This window comes from Tenrec ecaudatus, chromosome 2, assembly GCF_050624435.1.
Source record: "Tenrec ecaudatus isolate mTenEca1 chromosome 2, mTenEca1.hap1, whole genome shotgun sequence".
NCBI classification, from domain to species: domain Eukaryota; kingdom Metazoa; phylum Chordata; class Mammalia; order Afrosoricida; family Tenrecidae; genus Tenrec; species Tenrec ecaudatus.
In genome coordinates this window covers 131,361,367-131,384,814 of record NC_134531.1, presented here as the reverse complement: position 1 = coordinate 131,384,814, position 23,448 = coordinate 131,361,367, and the positions used below count along the sequence as shown (strand labels likewise).

The following is a 23,448-nucleotide window of genomic DNA, read 5'->3' as shown; positions in this document are numbered from 1 at the left end:
CAAAGTGCTACCAGGGCTCCTGTTTAATAGCTTTACTGAGATGCAATTCATCTGCCATGCAATTTCCCCACTTCAAATCTGCAATTCAGTGGCTTTTAGTAGATTCACAATGGTGCACATCCGTCGTCACATTCAATTGTAGGGTATTTTCATTGCCCAGAAAGAAACTTCACACTCCTTAGCTTTCGAAAAGGGCAGTCCCAGTGGTCTACACCTCCCCAGCCCAAGACAATTCTAAATTGTTTTCATTCTCTGTGGATTTGCCTGTTCCGGACATTGCTTATGTTACTGGAGCGTCAGGTTCTTGCCTTCCCAGAATAAAGATTTACTTTGAGAGGTACAGAATGGGTTCTTCTCGAATAGGGAACTTTATTGGCGAGAGACAGACAAACAGATAGACAGAAGGAGGAGGAGGAGGAGGAAAGAAAGAAAAGCCATCCCACCATTCTGCATGATTGACTGTCTCTGGCCCTTTTCTGCCCACCCACTGTGGAACAGGCTTTTAAATTTTTCCTGCAGAAGAGACTGTTGAGAACTCTGCTGGCAGATAGCAAGGGTTTCTGGGAAATGTAGTCCCAAGATCTTGCATGGATTCTGTGTTTGCTTAATCCAGAGCTCCATCTTTGTACCCATGGCCTACCACAGCGGGAGCCAGACTACATTTGGTCCTTTGTGACTGATTTCACTTAGTTCAGTGTTTGTAAGATTCAGGCTTAGATCATATGGAAAAATTATCTATCTTTCCTGATAAAATTTCGCTTACTATTTCAGATGCCTCCTCAACATACTGTCTACATTGGCATTCTGCCTAATAAAATGGCCTTCCCTGAGCAATTTTAGGCCGTTTAGTACTCTAAAGTTTGTTTGTGTGTCTGCTGACACAGAGTCCGTAATGGGCTTCAAACTTTTAGTCTACTCCTGTCACCATCTATGTGATGAAACCCTCATCTTTCCCCATTGGGGTGGGATTTAATTTCATATTCACTTTTTATAAATATCATCAAATTTTTTCCTCTGCTGAGTAAGAACCTTTTCTACCTTTCCATACATTAATCTGCTTGATTCTGCTGGCCTAGATCACCTAAATGTATAGGAGTCAATGTTTTTATTCTCACACAATTTTAACCTAGGTTTATTTTATTTGTCTGTTGGGGGTGCGGTATGCAGAAGCAAAATTTAAGGAGAAATGATGGGGTTTCCCACTGCCCAAATTCCTAGATTTAACAGTCCTCAGAGAATTAGACTGGACCAAGGAGGGTCTTAAGATAGTTTAGGGGGTTGGGGGGAGAAAAATTAGCTAATACCAAGGGCTCAAGTAGAAAGAAAATATTTTGAAAATGATGATGGCAACCTGTGTACAAATGTACTTGACACAATGGATGTATATATGGATTGTGATAAGAGCTGTAAGAGGCCCCAATAAAATGATTTGTTTAAAAAAAATCTTTTAAAAGACCATTTAGGGAAAGAGCAGACAAGTGCTGCTTACTCTTTCTTGAGTCCCAGACTTTTTTCTTTCTTTTGGGGGAATCTGATACAGCTTGAACTCTTCTCTCAAATATATAGACACCCAGGTTCAAAGCCCTTTGCAGGGCCGCAGACTCTCGGGAGCCCTCGGCACTGATCAAGGACCCCTCCCTAGAGAGAGAAGGATGTAAGCCTCAAGGCAGCACATTGATTTTCCACAAACAACTCAAATTGTTTCAAGTATGAAAAGTAAGGGCAACTTCTCTACACCGCCCTGAGTACCCACCAGCATGTTTCCTCTCCAGGAGCAGGGGCTGTTTCTGTGGGCCTCACGGCAGTGGGTTTGATTTGATCTTCTTAACGGAGATAGGTGATTCAGTTAGCCGCACTTACTCACACGAGACAAGTTATTAACTTGAGTCCCAAGGTTGACTTGGTCCTGCCCTGAGGACACCTGGGGGGGGGCACATATCTCAGAATCACTCAAGCTAAAAATGCATGCGGGTCTCCCAGTGGGAGCCGCACTCTCCCACAGACAGCAGCTGTGCTCACACAGCTGGCCACCTTCCTCCCCATCTGTAACTGCCAGTCTCTGGTGTCACGGCCCATATCATTCGACCTGCTCCCCTCCTCCCACCTCTACTCAAGTCCTCCCTCAATACTTTGTTTTAATAACCTGGCCTTCCTGACACGCTCACTGAAGATAAAGTGGGTGCATAAGCAAATGTGGTGAAGATAACGATGTTGCCTGGCTATTAAAAGATATAGCGTCTGGGGTCTTAAAGTCTTGAAGTTAAACTAGTAGCCATCTCAGAAGGACCTTGGGCCTCTACTCAAACACTCCCTCAATGCATGAATACCTTCTTTTATTAAATTGGAACTCTATGATGCTCACTCTCCCGACACAACAGCTGGAGCCAACATGGGTGAACAAGTAAATGTGGTGAAGAAAGCTGATGGTGCCCGGCTATCAAAAGAGATAGTGACTGGGGTCTTAAAGGCTTGAAGATAAACAAGCGGCCATCTAGCTCAGAAGCAACAAAGTCCACATGGAAGAACACACCAGCCTGTGTGATCGAGTGGTCCCAAAGGGATCAGTTACCAGGCATCAAAGAACAAAAAATCATATCATTGACTGCACACCTCCATGATAGGATCGCTGAAGACAAATGGGTGCATAAGCAAATGTGGTGAAGAAAGCTGATGGTGCCCGGCTATCAAAAGAGATAGTGTCTGGGGTCTTAAAGGCTTGAAGGTGAACAAGCGGCCATCTCGCTCAGAAACAAATAAGCCCACATGGAAGAAGCACACCGGCCAGTGCGATCACGAGGTGCCCAAGGGACCAGATATAAGGCATCATGCAAAAAAAAAAAGTTATAAGTGTGTGTATGTATGTGTATTTATGTGTATATGTATATATGTATGTGTATATATATATTATATTAAATGAAGGGGGAAGTGCAGAGTGGAGACCCAAGGCCCAAGTGTCAGCCAATGGAGATCCCCTCATAGAGGGGCTTAGGAGAGGAGATGGGTTAATTAGGGTGTGAGGTGGTATCGATGAAGAACACAGCTTTCCCCCAGATCCTGGATGCTTCCTCCCCCCAACTACCATGATCCGAATTCTACCTTGCAGGGCTGGATAGGACAGAGGCTGTACACTGGTACATAGGAGGGTTGGAGATACAGGGAATCCAGGGTGGATCATACCTCCAGGACCAAGGGCGTGAGGGACGATGCTGGGAGAGTGGAGGGTGAGTGGGTTGGAAAGGGGGAACTGATTACAAGGAGCCACATGTGACCTCTTCCCTGGGAGAGGGACAGCAGAGAAGGGGGGAAGGGAGACCCCGAATAGGGCAAGATATGACAAAATAACGAGGTATAAATTACCAAGGGCATATGAGGGAGGGGGGAAAAGGGAGGGAGGGGGGGAAAAAAAGGAGGACCTGATGCAAGGGGCTTAGGTGAAGAGCAAATGCCTTGAGAGTGATTGGGACAGGGAGTGTATGGGTGTGCTTTGTACAATTGATGTATGTATATGTATGGATTGTGGTAAGAGTTGTTGGAGTCCCTAATAAAATGTAAAAGAAGAAAAAAAAAGAATGTACAGATGTGCTTTATACAATTGATGTATGTATGGATTGTGATAAGAGTTGTATGAGTCTCTAATAAAATGTTAAAAAATTATTTAAAAAGAACAAAAAAAAAAAAAACTAGTAGCCATCTAGCTGAGAAGCACCAAAGCCCACATGGAAGAAGCACACCAACCCGTGTGATCACGAGGTGTCGAGATCAAGTATCAGGCATCAGAAGACTCAAAACACAACCATTTTGATGCAAACCAGGGGGGTGGGAGTGGAGACCCAAAGCCCATCTGTAGACAATTGGACATCCCTTCACAGAAGGGTCACAAGGAAGGGACAAGCCATTCAGGGTACAGTGTAGCCCCAATGAAATACACAACATTCCTCTAGTTCATAAATGCTTCCTCCCCCTTACTATCATGAGCTCAGTTCTATCTTACATATCTGGCTAAACCAGAGCATGTACATTGTACAGATAAGCACGCTCAACACACAGGATCCAGGACAGATAAACCCTTCAGGACCAATAATGAATGTAGCGATACCATGAGGGTAGAGGAAAGGTTGGGGTAGAAGGAGAAAAGAGGACCAATCGCAATGGTCAGCCTACAACCCCCACCACCCAACCAGGGGAATGAATAACAGAAACAGGGATAAAAGGAGACAGCGGATGGTGTAAAATATGAAAATAATTTATAAATTATCCAGGGTTCCTGAGGGTGGGGGAGGGAGGTGAAAAATAAGAGCTTACATCAAGAGCTCAAGTAGAAAGAAAATGTTTTGGAAATGATGATGGCAACATATGTACAAATGTGCTTGATACAATTGATGTATGGGTTATTGTAAGAGCTGTAAGAGTCCCCAATTATATGGTTTGTTTGGTTTGTTTTTTAAATGTGGCCCCAGACAATATTTAGTGGCATTTGTAGCAAACCAGCCTATAGATGTCGAACATGATGGAGTATTGGCAGCAACATGGAGTGTTGCCCTCCCCTCATATAGCTCTGTGACATTCCTTCACATGGTATACTGACCACCTGGGGTGTTTCTAATAAAGGATACCCCAAAGGTTCAGGACACCCGTGCAATCTGATGTCTAGGAGTCTGTAATCTAGATGTGTATACACTGGTAAGAGGCATGTTCACAGTCTTGAACATCACAAACAGTTTAGACAATGTAAACATGGTATGTGTGTCTCGTGCCAGATTACTTCTCTCATAGTGAACTTGGAAGGTAGGAATTTTGAACAAAAGGAGGTACAACTACACACTGCAGTTAAGCCATTGAGTCAAGTGGAGCCCTGAGAGATGTCAAACTAGGCGGTGTCTAAGGTCAGGAGGTCAGGCAGGCCCACCTAAAGACAGGGTGCTCCTTTGGCCATCAGCATTGGCTCATAGGACTGTGACTCTAACATTTAGAGTCTAACTGATGTTCTGTTCTCATGATGATTTCCAATTCCGGCATCTCTGGGAGAGTAGAGCCCAGGTGAGAAGGAGACGTCTCTTTTGTCCTCTGCTTCATGTGTATGGGATTTCATTGAAACCCCTTGCCATAATCTGCTTCGATAGTTGTCTTACTCATATTCTCACTGGACCTGAGAGGTATTGATTTCCATTTTCAAGGACCTGATTTTGAAGTTTATTGCCGTGTTCCAATATCTACTCCCAATTATTAAAATGTTATCCTTATTGGTGTTATTCACCACACATTCATTTTTTTGGGGGGGAGGGGTATCTGTGTTCTCAGGGCTTGGGTTCTTACTGGGTACACTAGCTTTATCCCCATGAGCCTGTACTTCCGCCAGAAGGAATTACTAAAGCATGCTGGGAGCTGGGCTCCCACAGCCAGGCACAGAGTGGGAGTCGGAGGCCTGCAGCCTTGAAGTTTGAAAGGCCGAGGAAGCTCAGGAAGCTCGTAAGAACCAAAAGGAAGCAGGGATCAGGGATATGCTGCTTGGTGCCCTATTTGTACAGATTACACAGCATGGATTCATTGTCTCCTAAAGTAAATAATTTCTCCTTCTGGTGCTGTGAATTTTTTCTATGCAATCCTGCTTTTCTGGGTCTCTGTCCTCTCTTGGTTGTTTTTCTCATCTTTGGTTTTTGGCTTTACCTTGATCACATATGCCACGAAATGCTGCAGTTATCTTCTATTTCAGGTCAACAATCTCCATTTGGCTGCAATTGCTTGTACTGATGATCGAAGTAATTAGGGGGGAATGATTCCCACTTTGCTTATATCAAAAATTGCAAGTGAATATATAAAATTATTTTGCCATCCAATCCTGCTGTGCTGCTAATCGAATCTCTCGGAACTTTCAGACCGTTGGTGTGAGTGTGTGCAGCCGTCGGGCCAAATTTGTCACTGGCACAAATACAATGTTTGTGGAGCATTACAGCCCATTAATTGACTTATCGCCCTAAGTCCTCCAGGGAATGTCACAAAAATCTCCACACTGCCCTTGAATATGCCACACATCAGCCAAATCACAGCTGTGAATGCCAGAGCAACTGCTAAACACGTGTCTGTGGCAAACATGATGTTTACTGCATTTGGCTAAGAGTCCAGGTGAATGATGTAGGTATGTGTATGTGTGTGTTGATTGAATGGACTTGATTTCTTCTCGAAAAGAGCGTCTTGTTTGGAAGGATATAACTATTTCCCTACTATTCATCAAGAGCAGATTGGGTCTTTTAGGAAAGAGGGCTGTAACGGTGCACAGGCTCCACCATTAGAATTTAGCTTCTAGTTGGGTGAGGTGGTTCTGAGGTGCAGTCTACTCTGGTAGGGCTCCTAGCGACCCGTGCTCCACAGAAGCCCATGCACCCGCCACAATCATTGCTATGGTTGAGCCCATAACATACACTGAGTAAGTTTGGTGAAAGGACACACCCCTTTCCCTGTCCCAAGCCACACAGTGCCCCTGTGTTCTTCCTGTTAGTCTGTGGATAGGTTCCATATGAACCCAGTGAAGTATTCTAAAGCCCCCATTCTTCAGCATGCTATTTATAATTTGTTATGATCCATACAGCCTAAGGCATTTTTGCATAATCAGTAAGACATAGATGAGCACTTTCTGGTATTCTCTGCTTTCAGCCAAGATCCATGTGATATAAACAATGATATCCCTTATTCCATAGTCTCATCTAAATGTGGCTTGAACTTCTGGCAGTTTCCTGTTGATGTACTGCTTCAACCATTTAAAATTATCTTCTGCAAAATGTTACTTATTTATGCTATTGACACTGTTCCATAATTTCCACATTCTGCTAGATCACCTTCCTTGAGAATGAGCACAGAGATGGGCCTCTTCCAGTCACTGGGCAGTCACTCTCTTCCAAATTCCTTGGCACAGATGAGCGAGTGCTTCCAGGGCTGCATTCACTTGTTGAACCATCTCAGTAGCTATCCCGGCTATGCCTGGAACCAGTCTTTCTCTAGTGCCTGTGGGACCTGTTTCTTGATCATGTGCTACCTCCTGAAATGTTTGAAACGCAACCTGTTTCTCTCTGGAACGGTGACTCTGTGTATTACTACCATGCGCTGGGGCAGTCAACATTTTGCCTATACATTCCTTCAATATTGGAACATTAGCCTTGAATCTTTCCTTCAGTCCTTTCCCGTTCAAAACCGTTCAGCAATTACCACAGTAAACAATGACCACGTACAATTGTGTTGCATAACCATCAGAGACGGTGCCTGTGTTATCTTGATCCAGGTAGAAACAAACAAGTATGCTCTGCTCACAGGTGGCGGGAGACCTTACTATTTTGAAAATGGCAGCTCTCCAGAGACCTGGCAATAATGTTGCTCCCCACGAGTCTTGCCACAGTCCTTTCTCCTGAAAGTTTGAGGGCCTGACGTGGGAAATGGGAGTATTGGCAGCACCCAGGAGAGCAACACATATTCAAAGTAAAAAGTCAGTAACCATCTGAGTGGCGCATCCATTTTCTATGTGGGTCAAAATACTAGGCGCACCAGACCTGGTTGCTATGCGACACGTTCATGACTCGGTTTAGTACAGTAGTTACGGAACTATTTTGAACTGGTTCCAAACACTGCTTCTTTCAGCTTACGAGGTGTCAATCGCTTACTTCCCGTTTGGCTTTGTAACTCCAGGTTTGGGCACATTTGTGTTATAATGTTTTGTCTTCTCCAGCTGCCCTTTAGACTCTTCTGTTGTTTTGCTTCACCGCTTCCTGCATCCACTGCAGCTTTGTGCATCCAAGAACAAGGTTCAGAATATCTCCTGGCATCCGTTTTGGCCTTTTCTTTCTTTTTCACTCATCTTTCGATGTCTTCATGTTTCTCAACCCACCACTCGAGTCTGGTCTTCCCTCATGAGTACTCAGTGCACTTGATCCACTTGAGATGGTTTCTAAATTCAGGGAGGATTTACTCAAAGTCGTATATGAGCTTGTTTCCCTTTTCTTCAGCTTTAACTTGAATTTGCATCTAGCAGCGAGCTATGTGCAAATGGCATGCATGGGTTGTTATGCAACCTTTGCTGGTCCTGCTTTGAAAGAGGACCTCAAGCTTCTTCGCTGTCCTTTCCCACAGTTGTAGGCAGTCTGGTTCCCGTGTATTCCAGCTGATGAAGTCCACACATAAAGTCACCACTTGGGGTATTTTTAATGAATAAAGCAGAATTTTTTAAGACCGGTGACTTTTTATCATGTGATCACCATTATTTCTCTCATTAAGGCCATAATTTCTGATGACTAGTCTTTCCGGTTTGTCCCTCGGTTTCACATTCTAGTCACTAGAAATTTCCGATACATCTGCATTCCTTGTATGATCCATTTCAGACTACAGAAGTTGGGAAGAATCTTCCCTTTCTCAATCTTCAGCACTAGGAGTTGATGCTTATATTTGAATAAACGTCATTTTAACTGCTCTTTCTTGTAAGCGTACAGATATTTATCCCGTCATTTGAGAATGGTTCTTTTTGTCATTCATTCCTAGCACCGTGGACAATATGGATGCCCCATTTTAAGTGGTCAGTCCCAGTCCATGTCTGCTCACTGATGCCTAGGATATTGATCTTCATTTCATTTTGACAGGTTCCGATTTTCCTAGATAACAAATATTAATGTATGCCTGCAGCTGTTTCTTCTCATTTTGGGTCGTGCCACATCAGCAAATGAAGGTCCTAAAAAACTGCCCCATCCACGTCATTAAGTGCAGCTCTGTTATGAGAAGGCAGCTCTTTCTCAGTCACCTTTGGGCTACCTTTCATCTTCTGGCCCTATATCAGTTCCCAATATTGGAACTTGGGCCTTGAATCGCTCCTTCAGTTCTTTCCAGTTAAAACAATTCCAGTTTTGCTGCAATTAATAAGGTTTTTGCTATCCGTGAGGGTATTCTTTTTGTTTGTTGGTCGGTTGGTTGGTTTTTCAGGAAAAAATTTCCGGGTCCTTCTCTGTCTTAGTGTGGAAGTTCTGCCCAAACCTGTTCACCATGGGTGACCCTGCTGGGATGTGAGATGCTGGTGGCATAGATTTCGTCATCGCAGCAACACCAAGCCGCTGCTTACAGCAGTCCGCAGACAAGTGCTGATCTGCCCAGGGGGGTAGACACACACTAAACAAGACTATTTCCGAGGGTGATGCCAGTTTGGCTGCACAGAACTCACAGATAATGTCCATGACTACAGCGCCCACGGGTTATAATGCCAACGAGGCCATCACAGGCTACAGTTCTTCATCAGGTCATGGTACAGAGTTTCTTCGGGGCTGCTAACACATGCCCAGAAGGTGTGCCACTCAGCTGTAAGCAGCCTCTGCAGGGGTGGTGAATTCGTTCCTGTGGCTCTTCTAGCCAAAGTCACTAACTCCCACCACACCACTGGAAGGCATTCAACTCGAGCTACATGGGGCAGCGAACTCAGCACAGGGATCTTGGGGACCAGAGGACACCCTCCACCCCTGGCACTTGTTGATAGCGAAGCCCCCTCCTGCTTCTCGGAGCGCTCGTTTGATATTCCCCAAGATGGCGCTCCTAGGAATCCTGGGCACAGTTGCTCACAGGTGAATCCTGTCAGTATCTTCCCCTCACCTTCTTTCAAGACGCATGCAGGGAAAGGTTGTTTGGTGGGCTCTAGAAACTTTGGCTACAAGAACCACATTAAATAATTCACTACCCCTACCGCAGGCTACCCACTGGTCCTTCAGCCATTGTCCCGTTTGAAGGATCAACTTCTCCCTTCCAATCTTTTTTTTAAAAAAAATTTTAACCACGCCTTCATGTGGAGTGTGAACAAACACTCATAAAAGATGCGTTCAAAAAGGGCACGAAAACACTTGTGGTTAAGGATGGCAAAGGCCAGGATCCACTTGTGGTTTTTGAAGACCTCTCTGAAGAGGTGGCATTCAGGGACGATGCCATGAATGAGAAGGAAGCATCTTGGGCAGAGGAGTTCAAGGCAGAAGCCAAGCCGCTACAAAAGCCCTGAGGCAGAGGCCAGTTTGGCATCTTTGAACAAGGAACACACCCTGCAAGAAGCTTGGGTGAGAGAGCAGAAGGGCTGGATTTGAGATACTTAGACTTTGGTGGGCATGAATGGCTCCAGCAGTGTGGTGACGCGTGTAGATTGTGGCTCAGAATCCTGTTTTTAGTTGCATAAAGTAAGAATATTGGAATGAAAATGAAACTAATCACAGTAAGATAGAATGTAAAAATATTTAAAAGCCAGAGTTTTGATATAAAATGTAAGTGCTTCATTATTAGCACATTCAACAGCAAGATTTTGCAGCTTATCCTAGAAGTAAGTGGATAGTAGAGCTATTTCAAGATATGTGTAACAGCCCCAACCCGATATGAGCACGCCTATGACTTCTGTCGGCCACCAAGTCACAGAATTGCTTATACCATGGATGCACTTCTGCAGAACCCCAAGAAATGCTAAATTTCAATTCGAGGTTAGGAAAATAAAGGTGGAACCTTTGTTTCCTATCCGAATTCGTAGACTGTAGGAATTCACAAACACAGGCCTTGTAGACCATGGGAAGGCATTCGACTGAGGGGTTGGGGGTGGGGGGCGGACACTGAAACATTCTAAGAGAAGGGACGCAGTCCAGGTGTCCCCTACAGACTGGATTATAAAGCAACAGGAATGGAAGCAGCAGAAAAGCTGGGAGACTGTCAGTGCTTTGGGTAAAAGATGAGATTGGCTTCCAAAAGAGAAATGGTACTAGAGAGAGAATGGTGGGAATATTTGAGCTGTTGCTAGATGAGCAGTAAGTGGGAGGGAAGAGGGCAATAAGGATGGTACAGAGATGGTTTACAAGAGCGCTCGAGTGATGGCGGTGCCCAGTACTGGTGTGGGAGAATCTGGCAAGGGGATCCATGTGGTGAGAGCTGGGCTGAGCAAAGTGTGGAGTCCATCGGTCCACTGTTGGCCTAGGCAAGGCCCAGATGCTAACAGGCAGATGGCAGGTTCTCCAGGAAGCAGCTGGGCACAGGAACCTGGTGCACAGAGGGAGATGGGCTGAAGGATGACCCATCAACTAAACCTGCGGCTTTCAAAGGAAGTGTGAACTTCAGGGTTCTGCCCCATTACCCTGACAACTAGAGAAGATCCCGCCGTCCACTCAAGCTGTGCTTTCCTCGTTCCGTGGAGCTAGACTCTTAGCTTGACTCCTCCAGAGAAATGGAAGGACTTGATTGGCATTTGGGGCGTCAGAGAGCAAGCTGGAAACAGTGCCTCATCTGCAACCACGCCCACAGTTTATCCTGGCACAGTGCTGCTCTCCAATTGTAACCATCGTGAGAGGAAATAAAAAGTAAGCTTGAGATTGTGTGCAGTGCAAAGGTGAATGAAAGGAAAGAACTGGAAGAGCATTGAGTTGGGAGGTGTCAAACACAGGCTCTTCCTGAGCAAGGAACTTAAGCTCACTGAGCTTTAATATCTTGTTGTTGTTGTTGAATGAGGAAGATCAAGACACTGAATAAGGAAGACCAAAGAAAAACCGAAGCACTTGCATGATGGTGCTGAGACTATTGGTTCAAGACTATGGAAAGCTCCATGAACTGCCAAAAGAACAAACACCTGTGTCTTGGAAGAAGTACAGCCACAGTGCTCCGTAGAGGCAAGGAGGTTGAAAACTTGCCTCACGTACTTTGGACATTTTGTTAGTCCAGGTTGACTAGAGAAACAAATCCAAGACACTCATATCTGTGTGAGAGAACCTTATATCAAAGAGCAATTTTAAATTAAGAAAATATCCCAACTCAGTCCAGATCAAGTCCTTAAGTCCGATATTAGTCCATATATCCGATAGCAGTCTATAAATTCCTCTTCAGACTCACACAACACATGCAAAGACAATGAATGCAGGAAGATCACAGACCAGCGGGTGGAAAGTCATGTGGATCCAGTGGCGATAAAAGAATCTCGGCGCTGGCAGGGGTCTCCACATGGCTCCTCCAGCTCCGGGGTCGTAGCTCCTTCAGCGTAGTTCCATGTGTCTTGTCAGCAGGAAGATGAAGCAGAATTAGAGCATCTGGCCTCCAGTGAGCTATTTATCTCCATCAAGCCTCCAAATGAGGTCATCAAGCTGCAACCTGATTAACAGGCTAGATTCCACCCCTTCGCTCTTAATAATCTCAAGTTGACACTAGACTATGTAACTACCACAGACATGTTATCAGGAGAACCAGTCCCTGGAGAAGGACATCATGCTTGGTGGAGGGGCAGCAAAGAAGAGGAAGACCTTTGACAAGACGGATTCACACCGTGGCTGTGACAACCAAGGACTCACACATAGGGACAGTAGTGGACTCAGCGCAGGATCGAGCAGTGTTTCCTGTGTTGCACATGGGGTCACTAAGAGTGGGAGCCGACTCCTCGGCTCCTGACGACAACAACAACAACAATGTAATCAGTCTGATAGTGTAGCATCACTTCTGGTCCGGATTCCTGGCAGCTCAGATATTTGTTCTTTCATTTATATTTCATTGAGCATCGACTGTAATCCAGCACGGCACTTGGATTAGGGCATACAAGAACGAACAAAAGTGAAATTCCTGACAGCTTGGAAACGGGAAGCAGAAAAATGTACAAGGAAACAGACAGCTAAATAAATAGCAAAATTTCAGAGTATTGCTTGCTCTGAGGGAAACACAGGTTGGATAGTATTTGCAGATGCGAGGGGTGTCTTCAATGAGTAGATGCCATTCAAGTCAAGAGCTGAACAAGGAGAAGGAACCAGCCATATGGGAACATGTAAAGGTTGAAAATGGAGGGAGAGGGGGCGTCGGGTCAGTGGTCAGAGAGGAAGGCAAGGATGAAGTCAAGCCTCGTAGTGCCGGGTAAAGAGTTTAGACTGCAAATCTAAGCTTGATGAGAAACGACGTGAGAGCTGATCTGATTTATCTTGTTTCAGACTGGACTGTAAGGTGGCCAGAGTACAAGGAGGAAGGCTGTGGCCTCCCAAGCAGGAGATGATGGTGACCTGGCTGGGATGGGGACAGCAGAGGGGATGTAAAGCAGTGGGAAAATTCCAGGTGTGTGGGGGCAGTGTGTATGGAGACAGACAGCATGCTCTACTCCCGTAGAGAGTAGAAACTCCAGACCTCCTCCCTGTCCTGTAGGGTCCCTGGGAGTCAGCATCCATGTGGTGGCAGGGAGTTTGGTTTGTCGTGGTTCGTGTCAGCAGCAAGACCAGTCGGCCCACAGCGGGGTTAGATGTGTGGGGTAAGACCCAGAAAGGAATCAAGAGGACTGAGCAACCAGGGTTGGGAGAGTGCTGGTGAATGGCGCTGATATTTGCTGATAGGGAGAAGATTTAGAGAGAAAAAGGACTGTGGTGGGTGCTCAATTTGTTTTGAACACATTAAGTTTACATTGTCTATTGGACATCTAAGTGGAGACATGGAATGAACTGTTGACATGTATGTCTGGAGCTTTGGAGCGAGACCAAGACTGGGCTTTGATGTTTTAGGGTCATGAGCAAATCCCTGTCAAGTTCTCATTTGAAGTGTCTTCCTGCAGGCCTGCTTTGATGACCATCCAGAGCAGGCATCTCCTTCGGTCCTCTCGGGTCAGAGTTGCTTTCCATGGGACTGCGGCCGCCCTGGCCTCTCATTGACAGTCTGCGGATTTCAGAGGTTTAAAATGCTGCTGGGGGGGTGTTTGTTTTTCTTCTTTGTTTTGTTTCAAGTTAACTGGTTTTCAGGTTTCGCCTTCAGTTTTAAATCATGCAAAAAACAGTCACATTATCCTCTAATCATCACATCGCCCCGCTCACATTCCAGCTCCCTGTGCAAGTGAGACAGCTAAGCGTGGGATGTATTGGGCTTCAAGAATAAGACACATCACCAGAAATGCAGGCACTTTGGTGAATAACTCGGGTGTCAGGTTAACAGGAGACACTCAGGCAGATAAACCCAAATGAATAAACATCATACGACCCTGGCCTTTTTTATTTTCAAGCTCCGTGCATTTCTTCAGGTGTCCCCTCTCTCAGGGTGTTGTTGTTGTTGTTGTTGTTGTTGTTTCCATTCTCATGATGCTTTCTCATTAAGGAGATTCCTGGAGAAGGTGGAAATCGATCAGTGCTATTAGCCACCAGAGTGTAATCTGGTTCTGGAACAAACTGACCTGCACATGTCCTGTCTACGTTGGGGTTTTAAGCAGATTAACTCAGAGCCTAGGGGGCAGAATCTAAATCCTGGAACAATGTTCCCCCTTGATTCCCCCACTCTCCATTTGGGGATTTCACATATTGACACTGTAATTAGATCCAAGCCACAGTTAACCCACCTTGAAAGTACCCTCCAGTGCCTGGCTCACCTTGGCAATAAATTCACAGCCTGTGAGCAGTGGTGCCACATTGGCAGTTTCTACCTGCTTTAATTCCTCTGCCGATCTCAGGCCCTTCAGTGTGCATTATCGTGGGATTTGGTTGGTTGGTTGGTGGTTGGGTTTTCTGTATTTATTTTCGAGAGTAAATCAGCCCCATAGTTCAGAGTCAAGTTGGTGATCGGACTTACGCCTGCATGGGAAATCCGGGTGCTCACTGCAAGGGGCTTTCATCAAGAACCGTCTCTGTGTTCTTTCTGGTTTTTGCAAGCAGAGAACAATAGTAGGAAGAAGAGTGCCTTGTGCCTGCACATCCCCTGGAGACTACGCAAGTTGGCCCAAGAGGTGACAGAAGCCAAGCAAATTGTGCTTCCAATCATCTACGTTGGTTTGTAAAAGACATCCAACTAACCGCGCAGTTGAAGTGAAGGGTTGCGGTTGAGCTGAGGGCCCTGGGCTGCACGAACGGTTGGCAGTGGATTACTAACCAAAGGCTGGCGATTCAAACCTGCCCACAAGCACATGAGCAAAAGGCTTATCAATCTGCTTCTCTGAAAATTCTCAAAAACTCACTGCTAGGATGGCTAGTAGCTATGCATTTGGTTGCTAACCATGTGGTCAACAGTTTGAAGCCACCAGTTGCTCTGTGGGAGAAAGATGAGACTTTCTACTACGCCCATTAAGAGTTACATCCTCAGAACACCACAGGGCAATTCTATCTTATCTTATAGGGTCGATACAAGTCACTGAAAGGGTACAACCACCAAATTCCTAAGGAGCAGGTCTATTTTGTAATATATGCAGTCTCCTTGAGTTAAAATCGAATTAATGACAAGGAGTTTGGTCTATTGCTTTCACTTTAAGGCTACATTGTGGATTCTTCAAGAATCCTATTTTAGCTGCAAAACTCTCCAAGTTTCAGAATAAATTGGTTGGTGTCATACCAATTAATGATAATGACAAGTAAATATCCCTTCTGGTACCAATAAGAACAGTTAAGATATGATCCTCCTGCTCCCCCTGTACCCACCCCAACTTTAAAAAAATTAAAATGTTTATAGGTCAGGAACCTATTTTTTGGAGCTAGACAACACAAGCCCAATATAACCTTCAGTAAAAACAAGGTATAATTGTGACTATAACCCCTTTGAATGTGGTACCTTGAACCCAAACGACCAGAGACCAGATGTGTTGTGGAGGAACATCAAGGTTTTCATAGCATGAAGGAAGCAACGGGTCATGAAAAATACAGAAAAGCCCCCAAAAAGAGGCCAAAATTATGTTAGAAGCGACCCACTTGCTCTTAAACTTAGACTAGCCAAAGTGAATGGAAGAAACGAAGATCTAAAACAGCTGAATGGAAGATTTCAAAGGGTGGCCAGAGAAGATAAAGTATTATAATAATATTCTGCAAAGACCTGGGACGAAAATATGTATGGTTGATTTTTCTCAGGTTGAGCTAACTGAAGTAAGTTTCCGATCTAAAATGTTAAAAAGAAGGAACAGAAGTCTCTTTGTGTACGAATGTTAGGCCTGACCCAGCCCGTGGTACTTTCAGGCATCTCTTGTGCTTGTGAAAGCTGGACCGTGAGTAGGGAAGGTCAAAGAAGCCATGCATGAGAGAATGGTGTTGATAAAGAATATCGACTGTATCATGGACTGCCAGAAGCACGAACAAATGTGTCTTAGAGGAAGTGCAGCTTCCAAAGGAGCACCTTAGAAATGAGGATGGCAAGACTTCATCTCATCTCCTTTGGATACGTTATCACAAGAGACCAGTCCCTGCAGAAAGACAGAGTCAGCAGAAAAGAGGAAGCGCCTTGGTGAGACGGACTGACACAGTGGCTACGACAATGGGCTCAAACATGGCAGTAATCGAAAGGATGGCACAGAACCCGGCAGCTTCTTTCTTTGGTACATGGGGTTGCTGTAGCACCCAGCAACCTCTACCACAAATGATTTAACTTCTCTCCCTCTCACTTTCCCTATCTCAGCATCTATTGATGTCCCCTGCTTTGTGGCTAACAGTGCGCTAGACACCAATGCTGTAGAAAGCCAGGACCCAGCCAGACACGCCAACAAGCCTGTCCTCTGCCTCTGCTTGCTCGTCATTGACCAGTTAGGAATAGAAATGATATCTAGTGTATACTACATGTAACTGATAAAAGAGTTAGAGGACACCTAAGGACCAATCATATAATTTAGCATACCATCCTTATGGCTATCATTAATTAGGCCAATATGCATGATAATGTAGCTGAGATTAAACACCCAGAAATTGGACCTCATTGTAATTTAGTAAAAGAATTAACAGAAGATAGAAGAACATCATAAGAATATTTAATAAAATTACCATGAAAGTATCCTAGACAAGCATTCATGTTAAGCGGAGTACAAATACAGCACAGGAACTTAACCATACCCTCCTAGCTGAAATTTTGTAAAAAGCACCCCTAAAAACACAAAAATATATACCTAGAAAGCAAGTAACATAAAAGCTAGTTTGAATTCTACTTCTAATGCTGACTTGTGATTTTATCCTTAGGTTTATGCAAACAGTTTCTTAAGTCACCACATCTGTAAAATGGAGATTATTTAACACCTACTATTCACATCTGTAAAATGCAAATGATTTGACACCTACTTTATAGGGTAGTGTGAAAGCTAGAATAAACCCCAAGCTTCTAGCCCCACGGCTGCCCTGTCCACGGCAGGTGCGCAAGGATTGTTCATTGACTGCACTAGTTTCCTCCTAACTGCCGTCTCCCTCCCCAACACCGCCTTCTCGCCCTGTCTCTCGGGTGTGTGTGTGTGTGTGTGTGTGTGTGTGTGTGTGTGTGTGTGTGTGTGTGAAGAATTAGAGACCATTCATGATCCTACCACCAAGAAGAGCCACTGTTTTGCTAAGTATGCTCCTGGCCTTGGTCTATGAAAAATGTACAGATGTGTGCATCATTACAATATATTATATATTTTTCCCAGTAAACATACTTTTTTTTCTACTCAACAACACTTCCAGTCAGTGAATGCAGGTCCATGTTATCATTTGAAACTGGGATGTGATGCTCTCAGTAAATTCCATAATTTATTTAAGCAGACGCCTGTGACGGAAAATTTAAGCTGTCATCAAATTTTCTCTGTGAAGAACTCGGCTTGCATCCACACCCATGCACCTCCGTGTCCTGGTAGTTTAGCAATGGTTCTTTCCAAGGCACAGGGCTGTGTTTTCCTTCAACAACAGATTATCACTATGGCTTTGCTCACGGGGCCTGCATGTGTGTAAGCTACAGAATAGTGGGATCCTGAAGAAGACCCAGGTTCCAATAGAGTAGTTCTTCTTTCAAGAACCCCACACCTAAATTTCATCAGCAAAACACCACAACCTAAAGAGTAAGCCAAGCCCCCAAAGAGCGTACCTTATTAGGTGCAGGGGCCAGGGCTTGTGGTCCTGGACAAAGGAGTGATCGGGAAGCCTTTCAGGAGGATAGAAGATCAAGGAATGACCAAGAAACTGGGAACAAGCAAGATGAAGTCCTTCTCTGTGAAGCACGGGGCTGCCAACTCAAAGGTCAGCAGTTCAAAACCGCCATCCTCTGTGAGGAAGAAAGATGTGGCGACCTGCTTCTGTGAAGATTACAGCCATAGAATAACCCTATCCGCCACCCTTTCACTCCCATCAAGCCAATGCCAGCCCTATTGGACAGCGTAGGACAGCTCTAGTTTGCCCGATAGTGTTGAGATGAGACCGCTGCCCCTCAACAGATATGGAAGCTTGCAAGCACACATTTATTATACATTCAAACAGAGGGTAATAGTAGTTCATACTGGCCTCCCGAATCATTTTATCAGGCAATGTCAAGGGCCACATAGATAAATAAAGTGCTACGTTCTTTTAAATAATGTCTTAACAAAAATTTCCCCAGCAAGAGGAACGGAGGTACTGCAGTCTTAGGCAGGGAAGTCCGATTGTCTGTGCGAATCTTTTGTACATCTGTCCTGTCTGCTCAGTACCAGGCTTCTCGCCCGGCTGCAGGGACGACCTAAGCTGCTATGATTGGGGCTCCGCACCGCTGGGAAGACTCCGGATGTGTAGCTCTTTCCGTCTTCATTTCCAAACGTTACCTTAGTGGCACATCTGAAAGGGAAAATGAGATGCAGGTGCTAGAAATAAAGTTGAATTTAATGTTTTTGTTTTTTTTAAAGAGTATTCCATCGCGGTAATCACAACAAAGTGTAGTCCTAGGTGTAGTGGTCAATTTTTATGAAGTCATAATGCTGGGCATTATATTATCTTCATTATATGTAAAAGGTAAGATAGAAACCTTAATCTATGCTCTGAATAAGAACTATTTTTAAAGGAGCATACAACCAAACAATTTTTAAAATGTTTTTCAAAGCAGAGAGATTTTGATCCTCTCTTACATGCCGCCCCAAACCACCTGGGCAGTCATTTAACCTTGCTGAGCCCCTTAAAAGTGAAGGCCAGATTTTTGCTTTTCCCTTTTGAGCAATACTTGCAGTATTTAGGCAAGAAAATGTTAATTACCAAGAACTCTTTGGATTTCTTTGAAGCTGCTGAGCTGTCTGAGAGGGTAGGACAGCGCGTGGCAGGGTTACAATCATTTACAATTGATCATTTTGGTATTGATATTAAATATTTATCATGCTGCACTTATATTCACAGACCAGGCAACCCCATTGTCGGTTTCAATGCCATCTGAGCCCGTTTCTGAGCTTCTTTCAGCATCGCTCCCCCTGACTGGGGGCGTTTATCCCGGGTGGTGCTGTCAGTCAAGCAGGCGGGTAAGAAAGCGCAGCTCCCGGAAGTGTTCTTGTTTTGTTCTTCTTTTTTTTTAAATCATTCTATTGGGGGCCTGTACAACTCTCATCACAATCCATTGTGTCAAGCACATTTGTACATTTGTTGCCATCATCAGTCTCAAAACATTTACTTCTACTTGAGCCCTTGGAGTCAGCTCCTCATTTTCCCCTCCTTATCCCTTCCCATCACCTCTTGCACCTTTGGCCAGCCCTTAGCCTGGTCCTTCCTCCACTTGTGGGTCCTCTTGACAGCAGCTAGTCTGCCCCTCCCTTCCTTGAGGCTAGCCTTGCCTTATCTCTCACCCGATCTGCTCCCTCATGGTCCTTTCTGTCCTACCAGTGGTTTTATGAGGTTGCTGCCCTGGCCGCCTGGGCCGTTTCTTAGCTCCTGATTGAGAGACGAGCGGCTGACAGGGCTGCTGGACATGCTCCAGCGGCAGACAGTGCCCGGCTCCCTGCTTAGGGTGGGGAAGTGACTGGGTAGATGGAAGGCAGAGCTGGCCAGAATCGGGCCCACCCACACTGCGCCATCCGCCTTTGACCCCGCCCCTTCTCTGGAGTCTTGGCCGCTGATGGTACACTGTGGGACAGTGAACCAGGAATGTCAAATCAATAATCAGTAAATAAGGGATGTGTCTGAATGTCAATCTGACGCCTAGTCTCTTTATCACAGAATGTGGACTGGCGTCAGCATATCAGCATTGGCGTGGACATTCAGCAGTTTCTGGGTAGACATACAACAACACAGTTTCTAGGCCTGGACCGAATCCTTATCTTTTGCTGTAGATTGTTCCAGTCAAGAGCTAGCACGAGCATGCTATCACGGACAGGCCTAATTGAAGAGGCCCAGAGTCCTCAAAGGTCCTAAAAGGGCTTTACTGAGTTCAAACAAGCATTGTTCTGCGTCTCGGGTCCCCAAGACTGCCTACAGACTTGGTTATTTGCTAGACTGAGCCCAGGAGTTGGGAAAACTTGTTAGATTGATACTTACAGTGTGTTCCAGGCAAGGGATACAACAGACGTCAGCAAAAGGAAAAGGCGCAGCCGGGGAAGTCCAAGGGAAACCAGGCTCAAGTGGACAGGTGTCCTCTCCCAGTAGACTCTGCAGACCTACTTAATTCTCCTAACAGCAGCGTGCGAAGTGCCAACAGCCAGGAAAGTTTACCTGAGCCTTGGTGTCCAGCATTTTGGGGGAGTCAGTCAACATGGGCGTGTAGCACACGTACAAGCGTCTCAGCTACTCAGACTCTAGCCATCCAGGACAAAGCTGCCTTCTCCATAATCATATGATTAGAACGACTATTGGATCAAGCTGGTACTGTCTGGCCCATGGTTTCAGGCATACAGAAGCAGCAGGAATACACCATAAATCTCGTTGTTGCAATAAAACATCTAATCCAACTGGTACCGCTGGCCCACGCCTGAGGCATACAAAACACTATCCCCAGGGAGATTGTTCCAAGGACTCTGAGCTGATCTTCCAAGAGCAGGCCCAGGACCAGTCCAAAAGACATACCTTTCGCAGGAAAGGATGGAATTTGAACCAGCCAGACCTGCTGCATGGACAGGATATTGAATTAGGGGACCCTGTCTGCCCGCGGTGTTCCCAAGTCAAGACATTGGACGGCTTCGGGCACCTGACAGAAAGTTGTACCTCATCTGTTACCTTCCAGGAGAAAAGTTCTCTCTGCACATAGGCTCTTTGTGGTTCAGAATAACTCCTCGTGGCGCTAGTACAAGGGCACTGTAAATTCTCCTTGTGGTCGTCACTGTCATAGTAACGGTCACTCAGCGGGTTGGGCCTGGGAATGAGCCCCCTGCTAAGAACAGCTCAGAGAGCACTGTGTGTCCACCCTCACTGGCGTGTAACCTTTTCCCTTGCTTTTCTCCCTCTCTCTCCCTCCCTGGCAGTGGCTCAGAAACCCAGGCCCCCAGCATGAGAAGCGGACTCTGTTTGGAGACATGGTGTGCTTCTTGTTTATAACGCCTCTGGCCACCATCTCGGGCTGGCTCTGCCTGCGCGGCGCCGTGGACCACCTGCACTTTAGTAGTCGGCTCGAAGCCGTCGGACTGATTGCACTCACTGTCGCACTCTTCACTATTTACCTCTTTTGGACACTAGTAAGTATGGCCCGGGACCTCGGGCCCGCTGGAGTGGCAGCCCCCACGCTGGCACACACGTTGCCACTGGCCCACAGTTCATCCGCCCTGCCTGGCAGAAGACAGGCCTGAAATGCTGGCAGCAGGGTGTGGCTTGGTCTGTTGTTGCCTGTAAGGTGTGTGTGTGTGTGTGTGTGTGTGTGTGTGTGTGTGTGTGTGTGTGTGTGTGTCTGCACGCGTGTGTGAAGAGCAGGTCAAATGTGTGTGAGGTGGGGGCTTGGGGTGGGGGGAGGGCAAAGCCCCAGCTTCTGAGAGCCCACTCTCCAAAAACACCTGCCCTGGGCATTTCGTGTCTGAACATGTCGCGTCGTCTCAGTCACCGTCAGTTGGGGACACAGCATGTTCCTCCTCCTGTGTGTGTGTCTCAGCGGTGCGGCATCGCAGCACGTTGTGAATGGTGTGTTCCGCCTGCCTTGACGGGAATCCTCGCTGCTGGCTCTTTCCTTCCTGCGTCCGGACCCAGCGGCAGGTTCTCTTCAGGGCCTGGGCTGGACTCCACCATGGGTCAGCACAGCGCCGCCACCCACCCGAACCCGAATGTGTGCCGCTGAGAAGCCCCGTACGGGCGGGTGCTGTCGGGGAAGGGGACTCTTTAAGCCACTCTCCTCGTCACCTTTCCACGTGCTGGTGCTGCAGTTAGTTGATCGCATGGGCAACCACAAAGTACACCATTTCACACACACCCCCGCCCCCTGGCCGGCTGCTGCCCTGTGGAGCTGCAGGAAGGACATCACCCCCGCCCTCTGGAATAGTCTCAGAAACAGGACCCCCCACTTCCTGGCCGGACTCTCTCCTGGTTTCTAATCTGAGCACATTCCATTGTTGTTCGATGTGTATTTCCTATCTGAGTGTCCCACTTCCAGCTCCGAGCACCTCCCGCTTCCCCCTGCCTGTCTCCCAAACCTGGTCCCATCTGCCACCATGGCTGTGACCCCCCAGCTCATGTCCTTCCTCCTCATCACATGGCTTCGTCAGCTCTCCACCTCCCCTCAGACAAGAGTGTTCCCACCAGAAGGAGGCAGTCGTAGAAAGCAGTGTCCGACTTGAGTCTTGGTAAATACGGAGCTTCCTGATGCTAGAACCACTATCTGCGACCCCTGGCTCATGTAGACATTCTGTTCTCCAGCTAAGGAAGCCCCAAGGTAAAGTAGCACTGCCTCTAAAATGCCACGTTTCCAAAGTGTATGTTTCATTGTGAATGAAGCCGAAAGGTCCTTGGGAGGTAATTAAGAGTGAGAATTTACTAGCTTCGAAGGTTGTGTTTGTTGCTGGGTGCTAGCAAGTGGGTGCCGACTAAGCGACCCTGTGTGAAACAGCACCAAGTCCTGGGCCACCTCCCAGTCGTTGCTATCTCTGGGCCTATTGTTACAGCCACGGTATCTGGGCATCCCCTTGAGGAGCTGCCTCTCTCTGGCAGACCTGCTAACTAGTGTCCTTCTTTATGGAGCATGTCCTGAGTATTAGTCTCGTCCCTCTAAGGAGCATTCTGGCTATACTTCCTCCAAGACAGATTTGTCTGTTCTTCTGGCAGTTCCTGGTACACAGCGTATTTCTCCACGAACACCATGATTCCATTGCTTGACTTAGGCAGTCCCGATTCATGGGCCATCTCTCAAATGCATAGACGGAGAATGAAAAGCCCATGGCTGGGGTCAGGCGCACCTTAGCCCACAAAGTGACATCTTTGCTCCATGACACTTTAAAAGAGGTCTGGTACAGCAGATTTGCCCAATGCCGTGTAGGTTTGCTAGCGAGGAATCTGCCTTCGAAGCCGCAGCTGACTTCCTCAGGCCAAACAAAGGAGACGAATCCAACTCCTTGACAGCCCAAAGCTCACTCCCACACGGAGAGGTCCGACGTGCCTCCACCCTGCACCCTTCCTTACCCCACTCTGCCACCAGCCTTTGCTCTCACCACACTCTGCTGTGTTTGATAATTCGTTGCAATGGCCACACAGAATTCACAGACAATACTCACAATTCTGGGGTCACAAAATGTTAAGGACACTGTTCTTTTGTCCACAGCCCCTCCTCTTAGCATTGCTGGCAGGCACGTCTCTTTCAACCTCTCCAGCCACGTGGTACCTTGGCCTCTGCCTTGGGAAGCCCATA

At 46.3% G+C, this 23,448-nt stretch overlaps 1 protein-coding gene across 7 annotated transcripts in view; it reads left to right on the top strand.

Moving 5' to 3' along the window:
• Positions 1–23,448, top strand: part of MARCHF3 (membrane associated ring-CH-type finger 3) — a 168,129-nt gene that overhangs the window by 136,566 nt on the left and 8,115 nt on the right. For all 7 annotated transcript variants that reach the window (XM_075541480.1, XM_075541477.1, XM_075541479.1 and 4 more), the window contains one exon: positions 21,089–21,298. In XM_075541480.1, coding sequence (XP_075397595.1) covers positions 21,089–21,298 — 210 coding nt within the window. The remainder of the gene's footprint in view (positions 1–21,088; positions 21,299–23,448) is intronic.